At 41.6% G+C, this 15,938-nt stretch overlaps 1 protein-coding gene across 9 annotated transcripts in view; it reads right to left on the reverse strand.

The window, feature by feature from the left end:
- The window catches only part of NDFIP2 (Nedd4 family interacting protein 2), an 84,193-nt gene that overhangs the window by 17,690 nt on the left and 50,565 nt on the right, over positions 1 to 15,938 (reverse strand). For all 9 annotated transcript variants that reach the window (XM_045011108.1, XM_045011089.1, XM_045011082.1 and 6 more), the window contains one exon: positions 14,635 to 14,722. In XM_045011108.1, coding sequence (XP_044867043.1) covers positions 14,635 to 14,722 — 88 coding nt within the window. The remainder of the gene's footprint in view (positions 1 to 14,634; positions 14,723 to 15,938) is intronic.

Raw genomic sequence — 15,938 nt, forward strand, 5'->3', positions numbered from 1 at the left:
AAAGGAGCTCTACTCTACTCCCTTTCCATTCTGTTCTACACCGATTGTTATACTATCCCCACCACCATCTGAGTCTCTTTTAGCAGTACACTAAATCACCAGACTAACATCTAATACATGTTTATTCTCCCCCTCAGACCCTCTTCCGGGGGGGAAATTGTGGGTTTCGTTTTTTGGTTTGGTAGGATTTGTTTTTTGTTTTTTAAATTGCACAGGCTCAAATCTCAATATCAAAATTGACAGAAGAGAGAAGTGTGATGGATTCTGGCAGCGAAACCGCCCACAAGAAGCTGGAACTTGTATTTATCAATACTAATAAAACTCCTCTTTTGCTCTTTAGAAAGTTTGGCTGTTGATCTGAGAAACTGAGGCTCAGAAGCTCCTAAATTCATAACAAAGGCAATGTAGTTGCTCTCTCTAATATAGATTTTCTGAGAGAATCAAGCAAGAGTAATATTTGCAAGCATTAGTGGTATGATTATCCCTCACATCTTTAAAACAGCTTTGATGACAACTTAACTTTTATCTATGTTGGGGGACACATTCTGAAGAAAAAAATCTAATACATCAAAGAAAACTAAAAATTAAAAAACAATTCAATGATTTGAACTGCAAAAACATTAACTACTTAAAGAACCAACAGTAATATCAACCATTGAAATGTTAAGCTTTAAAAGAATATACACAAGCACAATCTAAATGGCAATAACATTTCTAGAGTAGAACACAAGAAGTGAGATTAAGTGATACACAACTGCAGAACACTTATAAATATTTATACCTTTAGTGCATATTCAGGAGCTTGTATCCAGGGCTCCAAGTCTACTTGGAAAATTATTTGGATTCATATTCAGATGAGTATACATAATCCAAAAAGTCATGATTTATAAAGAAATGCATACTGACTTTATAAAGATTGGTCAGACAAAATTTACAGAAATGACAGGGATACTGTCATTTGCTGATGGTACAAGGTCAGGAAGCATTGATGACCATGAAACCTGGAGTAACAGAAATGGACTGAAATTCAAATAGCATAAAGTGCAAGATCATGCACTTAGTGCCTAATAATCTCTGCTACTAGCTGGGGGCTCATCAGTTGGAAGTAACAGGAGAAGACTTGGGGTACTGGTCGATCATAGGATGTCAATGAGTCACCAATGGGATGCAGCTGCAAAAGAGGCAAAACGTGATCTGGAACAGCCTTCCACTAGAAGCTGTGCAGACAAACAACGTAAATACTTTTAAGAAAGATGAACAAATTTATGAACAGGGTCATATCACTGGGTTGCTTGCAATGACATGACACCTGGTTCCGCAGCACTAAAATCTTGTGCTTCAGGGCTTCAGCCAGTCAGCTACAGGGCAAGGAAGGGGTTCCAATCCCTACTGCCAGTATATTCTGCTTTTTGTTGTTGTTTGTTTTGGTCTCCTTACTCTGAAGGATGCTGGATGAGTGCTCTGAAGTGGCACCAGTTTCCCCCACCCCACATGTTCAGGGTCTAACTGATCACTATATGTGGGACTGGCAGTGACCATGGAACGTTTTCGCCTTCTTCTTGCAGCATGGAATTCAGATAGTTGACCCCCATTATCTGGGTATATCTCAATTAATTCCTGCCATCGCAGGGGGCTCAGGCATTGGCGCACCTGGGTCCTGCCTAGTCTCTTAATTGAGCATACAATATTTTAGTCTCCTTTGGGCTGTAACACTTTGGTCTAGTTTTGTTTGTTGGGTTTAGTGAGGGTTTAGGGTGGTTTTGGTGGCCTGTAATACACAGGAGGTCAGACTAGATGATCTAGGGGTCTTCTCTCCTGGCCTTAAACTATTACTTTAGCTAAGGTCTCTGCAGCAGTTTTAAAGCCATTTTTCCCCAAAATAGTTTTTGGCTATTTATAAAACATGAAAAAAAAAACTATTAATGTGTAATTGTCTACTAAACTTGCACTATTAAAAAAAGATTCAAAGAAAACTTTTTGTATTAATGTTTAAAACTAGTCTGTAAGTAGAGTAAGAACACCATTAGACTTCAGAGTAATATGCTGAAATTACCCATAAAGCAAGGGGCAAGGCAACCCTCAACTGACTTCAAGACATAGCTGCATGTTAATGTCCTCTGAACTTGCAGTTCTCTATCCCTCACACTCCTGCAGACACGGCCTCTGTGACATTAAAGTTAAGTACAGACTGCCTGTCTTATTCGAATTTCTTGGCTTTTGTTAAAGTCATGCTCTCAGAATTAAACATTTTTTAATTTACCTGCAATGACAACACTGGAATCCGTTTTTTTAAAACAGCAGCAGCAGCCTCCAAGGAGCATGATGCATCACTACAATGCACATGTGCTTCATTCAACATTGAAGAGCTGAAGCAAAACTAAAGATGCCTTCCTGCATATCTGACATTTAAAGTTTTATTTTAGCCAATTCACATGTCAATATGCCCATTGTTAATACATACAAATGTGTTATTCCAGTATTTACATCCAAGAGTTGATACTTGGCAGGTGTATACATTAACTTTTTATACTGTTTAAATTTTTGAATAATAGATACTTATCTATTTATTCTAAAGATAAAGAACAGCTAAAACTTTCACTTAAAGCTCCTACAAAATTAACACCTACCAAAGTCTTTGGATTTCAAAATGAAGACTAAAAAAAAAATATTCCACTCTACTATTGAACACCTGATATATTAGTGCTCAATTCCAAGCCCAGACTCATAAAATTATAGTAGTATAATAATGAGCCATCCTAAGAGGATTCTCACAAAAATGGGCAATGGGTTAAGATTGCCATTTCTATCTGCATCTTTCTTTGAAATAGTACATTAGTAGACATTTATATTAGAGGGGGGCCAGATGTTTAGGTTAAATAGTGATGCGTTAACCTATGAGCCAAGGTCCAGGCTAAAAGTATCAAGGGATCACATCCGCAGACCAAAGAGAAAAGGGATATCAGCAATTTTTCATGAAGTTGTTTCATTTTCATTTTACTCTTCTGTGTATACTTCAGTATCCTATACAAAAATCCTTGCTGTATAAAGAGACTATAAAATTGCTCAAGGAGAAATGAGCACATGAAAATACACCATTACTCAGATTCTCAACCATTCCTTCTCATTATTACTGTACTAAATAATGTAGGGGCCAAAATTAGGACAAAGAAGTCTTCCAAGCAACTACAGCAGGGTGGGAGAACTGGTAAAGAAACAGATCAGACAGGTTTCCCTTGAAAAAACAAAACAAAAGGAAGTTACTTACCCTCCCATAACAGCTGTTCTTCGAGATACGTTACACATGTCCATTCCACTGCAAGTGCGTGCATACTCCAATTGACGGTTCTCAGAAAATTTTTCCTTTAGTGGTACCAGTTGGAGTGGCTCAAGCACCCTCTGGTGCCTTGTGCACAGAGCTCAGGCATAAAGGGTGGAGCCATCTACAATCCCCCGCCCCTCAGTTCCTTCCTAGTGGAAGACGCCAATAGAAAGGGGAAGGTGGGCAGGTTGTAGAATGGACACATACAACATCTCCAACAGTTACAGAAAGGTTAGTAACAGTTTCTTTTTTGAGTGACTGAACATGTCCATTCTACTATAAGGAGCTGCTCACAAGCAGTTCCAACTGGAAGTGGGTTCAGAGTATATTTTAAAGAGGGACTGGAGAACCATTGGTCCAAATTTAGCACCATTTCTAGGTCGCTGAGAGGTAGTGTAGTGAAAGCCAAAACATGACATGATGACCAGGTTGCCGCTTCATCAATGTCCAGAACGCTGGCCAAAAAAGTCATGGAGGTTGCTTGGGACCTAGTTGATTGACCCAACGGTAGCTGGCAGATTCATGTTAGCCAACTTGTAACTGAAAAGTTCAACTGGATATCCAAGAAGAAATCCAGTGAGTGGAAACAGGACTGGCCTGCATTCTGTCCACAAATGCAATGAACAATTGAGTTGAAGACATAAAAGGTTTAGTCCATTCCAGATAGAACACTAAAGCTCTTCGAACATCCAGAGTATGCAGTTTCTCCTCCCCCGTATTATCACGAGTCTTTGGAAAGAAGGTCATTAAGAAAATTGCTTAGTTAATGTGAAAAGTGGAGACCACTTTCATAAGAAATCTTGGGTGATGACAAAACAGACTTCTCTGCATAGAAAATCATATATGCCGGATCTGATATTAGCATCCTCAACTCCACCACTCTCCTGGATGACATTGTTAGGATATAGATATTCAGGTCTGTCTGGAAAGGCCTATACTTTAAGAATTTAGGTGCATTCTTATCACTTAGCTAGTTATAGAGGTATAAAAGAAACAATCAAAATCACTGTCTGTCTGTGTAATGGCCTTCTCTTACTGTGACAGTGTAAGGCCTGGTTCTTAGGCTAAGGCCTTTAGCTAAGCAGCAGAGGCCAGCCATAAGCTGGGAAGTGTATGCTCACATCCTCACATTCCAAACCAGTCACATTGAAATAAGGTGCTATTGGGCTGTTACGAATACAATCCTGTCCTGATATTTCTATCACCGCCAGAGAAAGGGAAGAGCCTAGAAGATGTAAAAGGAAACTTAGTTTGATAGCATCCTGTCTGAAAAGAACTCACCTATCAATAGCTAGGATGTGAAATCCTCATTTCTGTATTGTTCTGTCACTGTAGTCTCCACTTCCCTATTGTTTGTCTGTATAATCTCTGGTTCTGTGATTGTTTCTGCCTGCTGTATAATTCATTTTGTTGGGTGTAAACCAATTAAGGTGGTGGGATATAACTGGTTAAATAACCATGTTACAATATGTTAGGATTGGTTAGTTAAATTTCAGTAAAATGATTGGTTATGGTATAGCTAAGCAGAGCTCAAGTTTTACTATATAGTCTGCAGTCAATCAGGAAGTAAGGGGGAAATAGGAACAAGGACTGGGGATGGGGGTGGGGGAATTGGGATCATGTTTTGCTAAAGAGGAGAAATGGGAACAGGGGATGGGAACAGGGACACGGGCAAGGCTCTGTGGTGTCAGAGCTGGGAAGGGGGACACTAAGGAAGGAAACTGGAATTATGCTTGCTGGAAGTTCACCCCAATAAACCTCAAATTGTTTGCGCCTTTGGACTTCGGGTATTGTTGCTCTCTGTTCATGTGAGAAGGACCAGGGAAGTGAGAGGGTGAAGGAATAAGCCCCCTAACAGACATAATGGCTATTAAAAATGTCAGCTTCATCAAAAGGTGCAACAGATAGGTCACTGTGGGAGGGAAGGGTGGGGGAGGGGAGCGGGGAAGAGAGACGCCCATCAGCTTTGTTAAGACTAGATTCAGGCTCCATAAAGGAATGGGGTTCTATACCTGTGGAAATAGTCAGTCCAAACTCTTGAAAAATCTTACAGTCATTGGGTTGGAAAAGAACGGTTATCAACAGGTGGACGAAATGCTGATATAGCCTCTAGATGTCGACCAAGCTAACTGCCAATCCTTGATATTTTAGAGACAGAAGATAGTACAGCACATGCTGAATAGAAGCAAGAACCAGGCAAACCCCTTCCAGTCTGGACCAGACTGAAAATCTGTTCCATTTAGCCAGATTCTAGTTGATGATTTTCCACTATTCGGCAGCACATCTTGAACTTCTCTAGTGCAGGACTTCTCTGCTAAAGGTTAAACACACAGATTCCAGGTTGTCAGATGGAGGGCCTGACGACTGGGGTGGAGGTAATGACCACAAATCTGTGAAATCAAGTCTGTGTGAAGCAGGAGTGACAATGGTGGACTGATGGAAAAGTCCAAGAACTCTGAAAAACAATGCTGATGGGCCATACCAAAATCATCAGTATAACATGGGTCTTGTCCTGCTTGACCTGGCACAGAGCTCTGCGCAGAAAGGGGGAGGAAGAAGCGTACAGTAGAACCCCTGACCACTGCAGTGGAAAAATATCCATTAATTAACCTGCCCAGAAGCAAAACTAATGATGTTTTCTGTTGTCTTCTTGTAAACAGATCCACTTGGGGTGTTCCAGAGCTGGAAAATGGACCTTACTACATCTGGGTGAAGGGACCACTCGTCGTGATAAACAACATGCTAAGGCAATCTGCAAGCCTATTCTGAGCCCCTGGGAGGTGGGCTGCTTTCAAAACTATAGAGCTGGCAATGCGGACAAAACAGAATAACTTTGGGGCAAAGTAATGAGGACTGGACATCCCACCATCCATCTGTTTACATAAAATATGACCATGGTATTGTCAGTCAGCACCAACATGTTCCTTCTCTGCATCAGCAAAAGGGACACCATGCAAACTAATCAGATAGCTACACAAATATCAGGGAGTTGAGACACAAATCTGGAAGAGACCAGAAACCTTGCATCTGCAGGGATCCCAATTGAGCTTCCCATCCCAGGTCCGAGACATCTGTGACTAAGGTAAAAGATAGTTGAGACAAGATAGAGGGAAATTCCTCAGACATGGGCCAGATCCATCCTCCAATCTAAGGCAGATTGGATTCAATTTGGTATGTGCACTAACATGTCTATGTGGTGCCTCATTGATGAGTGCACCTCAGCCAACCAGCCTTGCAGAAGTCTGAAATGCAGTCTGGCGTAATGGACTACTTAAGTGCACTCTGACATGTTACTGAGTAGCCCTGAACAGTTTCTCATTGTGGTGAGCGGATGAGCCTTTAAGTCTACAATAAAGCTCGGCGTTGTATGAAGCCTCACCTGAGGTAGGAAAGCTCTGGCCATTGTCGAGTCCAGGACTGTGCCATAGGGAGGAAATGGTGGGAAGCATCTTACAGGCCTGAGCTCCAGAAAGTTGATATGTAGGGCAGACTCCTTGGTGGACCATGTGCCCTGGACAGTGTGGTCCTGTGTGATGCATCCAAAACTATTGTGAAAATGGGAGAGAGGTGGCCGAAGGGAACTCCTGAGCATACCTTGTTCAGATTCTTCCACTAGTTGAGAGAAATTAGCACATGGCTGAGGACAGAGAGCAACTTGTTCAGAGTGTCTCTGTTAAGGGTATAAACTATCCTGAAAGCAGAGTAAATGTAAACAGGCACGAACAGTTACAAAAGCTCATGCTGCCATGTGCCTGAGGAACGAATTGGCAGTGCCTGCAGGCATGAATTGGCAGTGACCCATAGGCTCATTTGGACTCATGCAACAAAAAGAGTCCCCCCGACACACACTCTTGAAAGATATTCCTCAATGTCTAGACAGAGACCATTCGTAGTTAAAGAAGAAAGGTCTGCTGAGGCAATTTGCTAGCTGGTTCTGAGTCCTGGGAAGGCAAGATGCCCCTAGATTGACAGAGTGATTGACACAGAGCTCCCACAGGCTGATTGCTTCCTGGTTGGGGTGGGAGACAGAAGAATGCACATGACCCCCTGCCTGTTTATGGAGAACATAGCAGTCATATTGTCCATGAGGATCGAAATAGATGTGTGTGTCAGGTCGGGTAGAAATGCCTGGCAGGCCCTGAGCTCCCTGACATTGATGTGCAGGAAGAGCTCTTCTTGGAGTTCAAAGACCTAGAGATCTGAGGGACACCAAGTGGGCTCCCCAGCCAAGGGCTGATGTGTTGCTTACCAGAGACAAGGATGGCTAGGGTTTTGAGAAGGCTACACCTGCACATACCATGTGGCTGTGCAGCCATCATGTCAGCAACTCTAGGACCTGTACCAGAACCATGAGCACAGAGGTCAGGTGATGGCAAGACAAGGAGTAGACTGTGGCTAGCCAGGCTTGTAGAGGTCAGAGTCTTAGTCTTGCATGTTGCACTATGTATGTGCATGACTCCACGTAACCTATAAGGCTCTGGCACTTTTGCACAATCATCCAATGACTTTGGAGAGATCTTATCAGGGATACAAACAAGAGGAACCATTTGTCCAGAAGTAGAGCCCTTGCTTGCATCAAGTCAAGTACTGCCCCCATGAACTCTATCCTTTGAACAGGAATCACAGAGGACTGCTGGACATGTTTTTTCTTGGGCACTGGGGAAGATGATCGATGCCAGGAGACCTAAGATGGAGGAGCGCTCTGCATGAAGGTCAAGGCACTTGGTGCCGACTCCGAACACAGCTCTGAGGCCAGACTAAGGGATGCCTCCACAAGGAGGACCTTCCAAAAAAAAATTAAAAAAAAAATCGAGCAACTCACTCCTTCTGAGTCCGGGACTTGAACTCCTTGCAAATTTGGCAGTGGACTTTCTTATGAGCTTTCCCTAAGCACTTGAGACAGACCAAGTGCAGGTCGCCCAAAGGCATAGACTTATTGTATGAAGCGCAAGGCCTGAACCCCAGTGACCAAGGCAAGCCTCAGCACCAGGACAGTGGACAGCTCCACTATCTAAGAGCGGAGGAGCCCAAACTATATAGAACTACTAAAACTCCACTAATAACTAAAAACTATAACAACTATTTACACTAAAATTGACAGAAAATCCACTAAGAGAAGCATTGCCTAGGCAACGAGGGTGCCAGCAGCCGTCATGGGCAGTAAGGAGGAACTGAAGGGGCGTGGGCTCGGCAGGGCCCTTTATACAGATGCTGTGAGTATGTAACACCAGGGGGTGCTAGAGCAGACCCAAAGGATATGCTAACTATGCTAGGGACGCACACACACCTACACTGGAATGGACACATGCAATCACTCGAAGAAGATTATTATTCACCATTGGCGAAGCTGTGTGAGGACGGTAGAGAATTCAAGGGAGAAGCCTATACTGATAGGGTCCTAAAAATGGATGGAACAGCCCAATGTTATAACCTCCAAAATCCATTTGCTGGAGGTAATTTGATGATCCCCAAAAGTGAGAGGATTGAGAGGGCACGGATGTACAGCATCAGATCTGGATAATGGAGATATTTGTGGTCAGAATGAAAACTTTGTAGATGAAGGCTGTTGCATCAAATTCAGGTGCAATGATCAAGAACTTACACTTCTGCATTCTGAATTTTTTTTGTTTTAGGTGGCTCCAGCATCCTATGGTAGAGATGGGAAACTGAGCTGTCTGAAACCAAACTAAATCTCCTTGTTTACAGGCCTAAATATGCCCAACCACCAAAAGGTGGCCCTATACTCCTTCAACAAATGCAGGAAATCATTGTGGACTTGAATAAGTTAAGACAATCACGGGGGAGGTCCTCTACAGTGTTCTGGACTTCATGTGGAAATCCTGAAGACTGCAGCCACAACGCTGGACACAGAACTACAGCTGTGAAGACAGCGTGGGCTGCTGTGTTGCAGAATCAAGAGAAGCTCCCAAAGATGTCCTTGCAAGAAATTTTCCCTCTGTGATGAGAGCGTGAAGATGTTCCCTCTGCTTTTGAAGGAGATGTTCAATAAAGGAATTAAATTTTGAATAGTTAATGTAGTTATGGTTTGTCAATAACCTGGCAATTAGCAATTTTGCATTGCAGGGTGGCAGACAACTAACTTTTGCAACCAAAGTCTTTGCACTTTTGGCTTTTATCATTTGGGACTGTGGATTCATTACTGAATCCACAACTAAGGAGTTTGGGGCAAAATGGGAAGGTAGTCTGAACCACTAGCCAAAATGTAGTACTGTGTCTGCTCTCTCAGCTGTTCAGGGAGCCAGTGGTGGGGCGGGGGGGGAGGTGTCTCCCAAATTGTCTTGGCAGGCTCTAACAAAACTTGGTTTACCGGAAGGGCTACTTGTGTTGAAGATGGTGTGTGAAGAACAACCAGCAATGTGTGCTGAGTCTCCGGTAATCCTTCTAATGACATATGAAGAGCATCTGCTACTCTTTGTATCAACTCCTGAAATTATTTCAAGTCACCTATGGAACAGAGATGGCATAACAACTTAATCTTGGGAGGATGATGAAATAATAGTCTCTGGGGCTGCCTCTATCAGCTCTCCTTCTTGACCCTCAACCTTCTCCTCCAGTGGTGTAGATTGTTCTGGGGGAATGGAGGGAATCGACTGAGTGCTGACACTGGCATTTCCTGCGACCTTGGAGAACTGTTGTTGATAAACAGCCCAAGGGTCCTAATAGGGCCATAGAGGAGCAACAACGGAACTGGAGAGGCATCCAGGACTGATTGTACCAAAGAGGGTGCTGAGCACATAGAGGTCTCCCAAGCCTACAAGTACCCCTCAATGAAGCAAATTCAGGAGAGGGTGGTCTAGGTAGGAATCTTAAGAGCCTTGAACAAAATCAGAGTCTGAAGAGCTCTCATCCACACAGTTTCATGGAGGCACAAGGGAGGAATGATGGTTTGTCTCTTTGTGTGCATGGGTACTGGGGAATCAGGTAGTATTCCCTGGGTGGGAAGGACAGCTCAGTGGTTTGAGCATTGGCCTGCTAAACCCAGGGTTGAAAGTTCAATCCTTGAGGGGGCCACTTAGGGATCTGGGGCAAAATCAGTACTTGGTCCTGCTAGTGAAGGCAGCGGGCTGGGCTTAATGACCTTTCAGGGTCCCTTCCAGCTCTATGAGATAGGTATATCTCCATATTTTTACCCGTCACTTGTGAGGTAATGGAGGTTGCAGTACTGGGGGTCTGACAGAGATCAATAAAGGAGACAAGTTCATTGAAGACAAGCAAATCCCTGGAAAACCTAAACTCCTGCAGCACTGGGTGCAGTTGTGTGCGGGTTCGCAAAATGTTACAGGGGTTCTCGGGGAAAAAAATCCTTAATGGTGGACAGAGTTGTCCCTAGGAACTCCAGGGCCAGCAGCCCAGAGCCCCTGGACTTCCAAGAGCTAAGCAGATGAAAGCAAGCATAATCGATCACACTGAAATTTAAACTTCAAGATTCCTTATAAGAAATGCAAAGGGAGGTGAATATTTTTTGCTGTTTTTAAAATTAAATAGGCAGCTAGTGTTGTTCTTCATAATCATTTTAAGAACAAGTTTAAGCTTTGTTGTAACGAGCATTGTTTGCTTGGACTGTTCAAGATTTGAATGCTTGTGTAGGAGGAACTGTGAGTTGGCTTCTTAAATCCCATCATGCTATTTCACCTCTGATACTCCTTGATGAAACCTATGACCCTTATATTATAACAGGCTTATTCAAAGTGATACAAGCGACGAAAGTGAGATCTTGGAAGAGTGTTGCTGTTTTCATAATGTAATAAAAATACTGTCACGATAAATAATTAATAATACATAGTGTGTAATCAGCCATGTCCTAAAAACCAATTTTATATTTCCAAGATCACTGCTTTTCTAATTTATACTCAGGTAAAGGAGAAAAATCCCTGGAAATATTCATTTTTAGGAGGGGGTTTGCGAGACTGGACATTTTAATGAAAGGGGTTCACGGGTTGTTAAAGTTTGGGAACCACTGCTCTAGGCAGAAGTCTTTCCCATGTCATCTGTAGGTCTCCCAGAGGCTGATGGGGAACAATGGTCGCTTGGAAGCCACTGTACTGGGTGAGGTGGGGGATGTGGTCTCCAGGGCTGGATCGGACACTGGACAAAGGGAGCGTCTCATCATAAGGAGATGAAGTTAATCTCCCTGCCCCCTCTGGAGCAGCTCTTAAAACTAAAGCAGATTTTGCACTATGAAAGCATGTGTGAATCCCTGAAGACAGGAGACAGTGCAAGGTGCCATCGCTAACCGGGAAGAATTCCCAGCAAATGAGGCAATGTTAGAAGCTTGGGGACTTAGGCATGCCCCCAAATAAAAACAGGTTTCTTCAAACAGGGGTTTACCCTATACTGGGGGGGCATGGCGGTAGGAGGCAAAAGCCTCAAGCAATGGAAAAAAGACCCCCCAAAAGAAACAAAACACTAACAAACTAAGAGAAAAGCTATTATAAAAAGAAAATATTAAGAACAAGTACTGAGTACTATGCACATTCCATCTTTGGCAAGCATGGTTGAGAAGGAACTCAGGGCAGTTCAGCTATCGCAGTTCTAAATACCGTCAGTACAGGCCAAGAGGATGCCTGAGGTGCATGGGCAGACCAAACAAGTACTGCTGCCAAAAAACTCTGATTGAAGGCACATGGGGTGCACGTGCACCTCAAGTGGAGCACCCACAGGGACACTACTCGAACAAGAACTAGCCACTCTTCTTAAGCTCTCGGATACCAGAAATACACACTTAAGAACAATTAGGAATATCTCCCTTGACATCCCCACAATTTCTACCATGTGCCATAAAGCCTCATTGCATGACACTTTTTTCTTGTTATTCATTTATACTCCTTAAGCTCAGCATTTCCCTTTACAACTATGTCCAAATATCGGTAGAAACGTGGCATAATCTGGTCTGATGGATTAATTTATTGTTCCAAACTACTGCCATGTTCTTCAACATTACTAATCCTGGCTCTCTCTCATATTTATTCATTTCTATCCTTATACTATCTGATTTTTGGATAATCTATTTGAATGTGGAATTCAACGCATAACCAGTCTACATTAAGATGTGATCCTAAAGAGGGCTCAGCTAAAGACACGTACAATTTTGCTATATATTTTGGATGAAAAAAATCAATTAAATGATTAAAAGTAAAAATATTGAACATAATTTATGTCCAGATTTGCTGTTCAGCTACAATGCTTCTGAAACAAATATTTTACAGCATAAAAAGATGCTACTGAACTCCCATGTCTAATTTTTTACATGAATCATAGGCAGATAATGTCAGCGACAGCTTCTACTAAAGATGTATTTACTATTCATTCTGCTGTCATTTTTATCTATATGAATCACTATTTTACTCCTACAATGTACCACTTCCAGCACATGCTGTTTTTTATATTTCTATGAGGAAACATGTTTGCTTATATAGAACTCTAGACTATATGGTGGGGTTTGTTTTTTTTTTAAATAAAAGTACCAGCCCTCAGGTCCCTCCCCCCCATTCGTAAAATACAGTCATGGCCACTAGATGGCTTGAAAACCTGACTTTCAATGCAATTTAGAGTTTTACCACTAGATGGTAGGTACAGATCATAAACTGATTCTTAACACCAGCTTGACAGTAAAAGTTTGTCTGATTCTCTCTCACTTGGGCTAAAACAAGTTTAGATAATGAATGACCTCTTTGCTGTTTTACACAATTAAAACTAAAAGCGGCAAATCTGGTTTTAGGGGACCTTTGGTTTCAAAAATCACAATGTAATGCTGGAAGCTAGGTCAGTCAGTCATAGGGTCTGTTTACACCACACACTCCTTTCAGCAGTGTGTACAGCACATGCACTACACAAACTCAGCAATAGCAGTACAGATGGTAAGGCAATGCTTAGGCAAATGGAGTAAGGACACATCTGAACCCTACTCACTCAAGCAGTGTCTCCACATCAACTCTATTTTTAGCAGTGTAGTTTCCTCACTGCTCAAACAGCTCTCCACTGCCGAGCCTTTCCTTGCTGCCTCTCCTCACCAGGGCCTTTCACAGAAGCATGTAGCTACACAGTGCAGCGTGAACACTACCTACTTTTCACTGTGGTGTGTACCAAAACATACCCTACACACCATTGCCACTGATGTGCAGTGTAGACATAGCAACAGAAAATGAGTTATGCCCCTCTTAGGGCAAACCACAAGAAAATGTACTGTAGGGAATAAGTCAGAATTATCTAGTTTTACATACCCCAAGGAATGGGGACAGTTCTCCAAGCTCTTACAGATCTCACCCTCTGGAAAGTGTGTAGTTTTTATTTCCATGCTGAAGTACCTCTTTCATTATTTCACCCCATTTCTCTTTAACATAGCCACTTGCAGAACTTCAAATAATTTCCTTCTTCCCTGTTGGTGTTTAAATCCAAGCGCTGGCTCCGTAGCTCCCATTGGCTAGGAGGTGGCACCTGTGGGCAGAGGCAGTTGCCTAGCCATGCCTCCACCTAGGAGCAGCAGGGACAGGTTGCCACTTACAGGGAGCTGCCCAAGGTGAGCAATGCCCGGATCTGGCACCCCCTTCCGCATCCCATCTCACATCCAAACTCCTTCCCTCTTACTTAACCAGAATTTTTCCACTCACCTGCACCCCACCATTCCCCTAACATGCCAGATAAAGCTTTTACTGTATATCTGATAGAAAATAAATGGTGCACAGCACACAGTTTCAGTGAATGTAAGTGCTAAGGCAGTGTTGGTGGCAATCCAAAGATTATCTGGAGACAGTGTTTTACATTATTAAACTGATTATAATTTAGAAAGTTATATTTTACATATCTAAATTAGTTCAACCTGAAAAAAAATTAATACTATGTGGTCTGAACAAATCCCTCCATAGCTGTTCAGTCTGTAGGCCACCCATATAAGTGTATTACAGGTAGATTTTCAGGTAGAAGAGTAATTAATCACATTTCTGCCATCCAGATTTTTTAATTCAGGTTAGCAGTTCTGCAGCTGTTAGAACTTTATGATGCGGTCCACCGTATAATCTTGATATTCCTGAGGCTATCAACTGAGGATTTGTTCAGACCTATCTGTGGTAGGTGCAAGTTAGTTTTAACACCATTCTCAGAAGTGACTGAAAAAACACAACATACTTGCTTTTTCTGAGTAACAGGTACTGTTTTACATCTGTATACAAGTAAAAAGATTCCATTTGTTACACTGTGTTCATGCAATTTACTGTGGCTATCTTTCATATTCCGCTGGTCCAGTGGAAATCTAAACTATACAATACACCTCAAAGATCTAGGATGCAAAAATAACTTACTGAAAAATGCCAACATGAAGATGCCATCATTGCCAACTCTAAGTTGATCTGCATCACTGAAGTCATCCCGAGGTGGATATTCTTCTTCCTGAATTTATAGGTTGGAGATATTTCAGTGAAGGACAGTTAACTTTAGGCTAACGCACCATCTTGTAGATTTAAACTATTAATTGTGTTTTTCATAACAGACTCACATTTGTTGACAAATCTACATAAATGAACCTCAAAAGAACAAAATACTATTAAATCTATTAAGCTATAGACAAATGAAGTTTATTGCTTTACTATGATAAAGCCCAGTTATCAATGAAACTCAAATCAACTTCCGAGAAAGAAACTGGACCACGTACATTGGAATTGATTTATTCAATTTAAATTGAGCTACAGACCATTTGAGAGAAAAAGTTATGTTCAACACCTAGCAGAAAAAAAAATCCATCCTCAATGTAATTCCACTATCTTCAGTAGTTGAGTTATACTGTGGATGAATTTAGCCCAATGTATTTTAACATACCCTGTTCATGTACTCAGTGTAAACAGAAGAAAACAATTGCAATGTACTTGCCAACCAAATATGTAGACATAATAGCTAATGTCCATTGTCACTGTTTGTGCTATTTATCCTCATATAACAGGTAACTACTTTCTTCCAACTTGAGAGGATACCACTAAGTTGTCAAGGAATTCACATTTTGTATGTTGACTAATATTCACCATATTAGAAATATTTGACATTTTTACTAAAGTTCAAAGGATCATCACATTTTCAGAACCACAAAATTCACAGAGGTTTCTGTATTTTGTTTTTAAGTAAAATGTCATCTTTCATCACAACATACTTTATAAACTATACACAAGGATGTCTACTGTAGAGACATTTTAAAATAATTCCCATAGCTATGACCACCATTTTAGCTCCTTATTTGTAAACAGTTTTTATGTAACGACAGTTCAATCACATTTAAATACTTTTGGTGAAGACTGGATTTTAAGGGTCTACTGGAAGCCTCAGATCCTAGCACTAGCAATAAGTTTGTATTTGTACAGCTTGTGCAACCTACAAAAATCTAAGACATTAAGATATTTATCTATATGCAAGAGCTAGAAAGTATTTCAATTCATCTTTTTAAAGTGAGATCTTCATACAGTTTTCAGTTGTTGGGTTAGAAGAGGGGACAACTTACATAAGAACATTTTACATTACCGAAGTAGACTAAACTAAGAAGTTCCAGCTTTTAAGCTTCCAAATTTAAGTATTTGGAATAAGAAAAGTCAGTTTAATATAGCACACAGTGAAGTACCTA

The sequence above is a fragment of the Mauremys mutica genome, chromosome 1, assembly GCF_020497125.1.
Source record: "Mauremys mutica isolate MM-2020 ecotype Southern chromosome 1, ASM2049712v1, whole genome shotgun sequence".
NCBI lineage: Eukaryota > Metazoa > Chordata > Testudines > Geoemydidae > Mauremys > Mauremys mutica.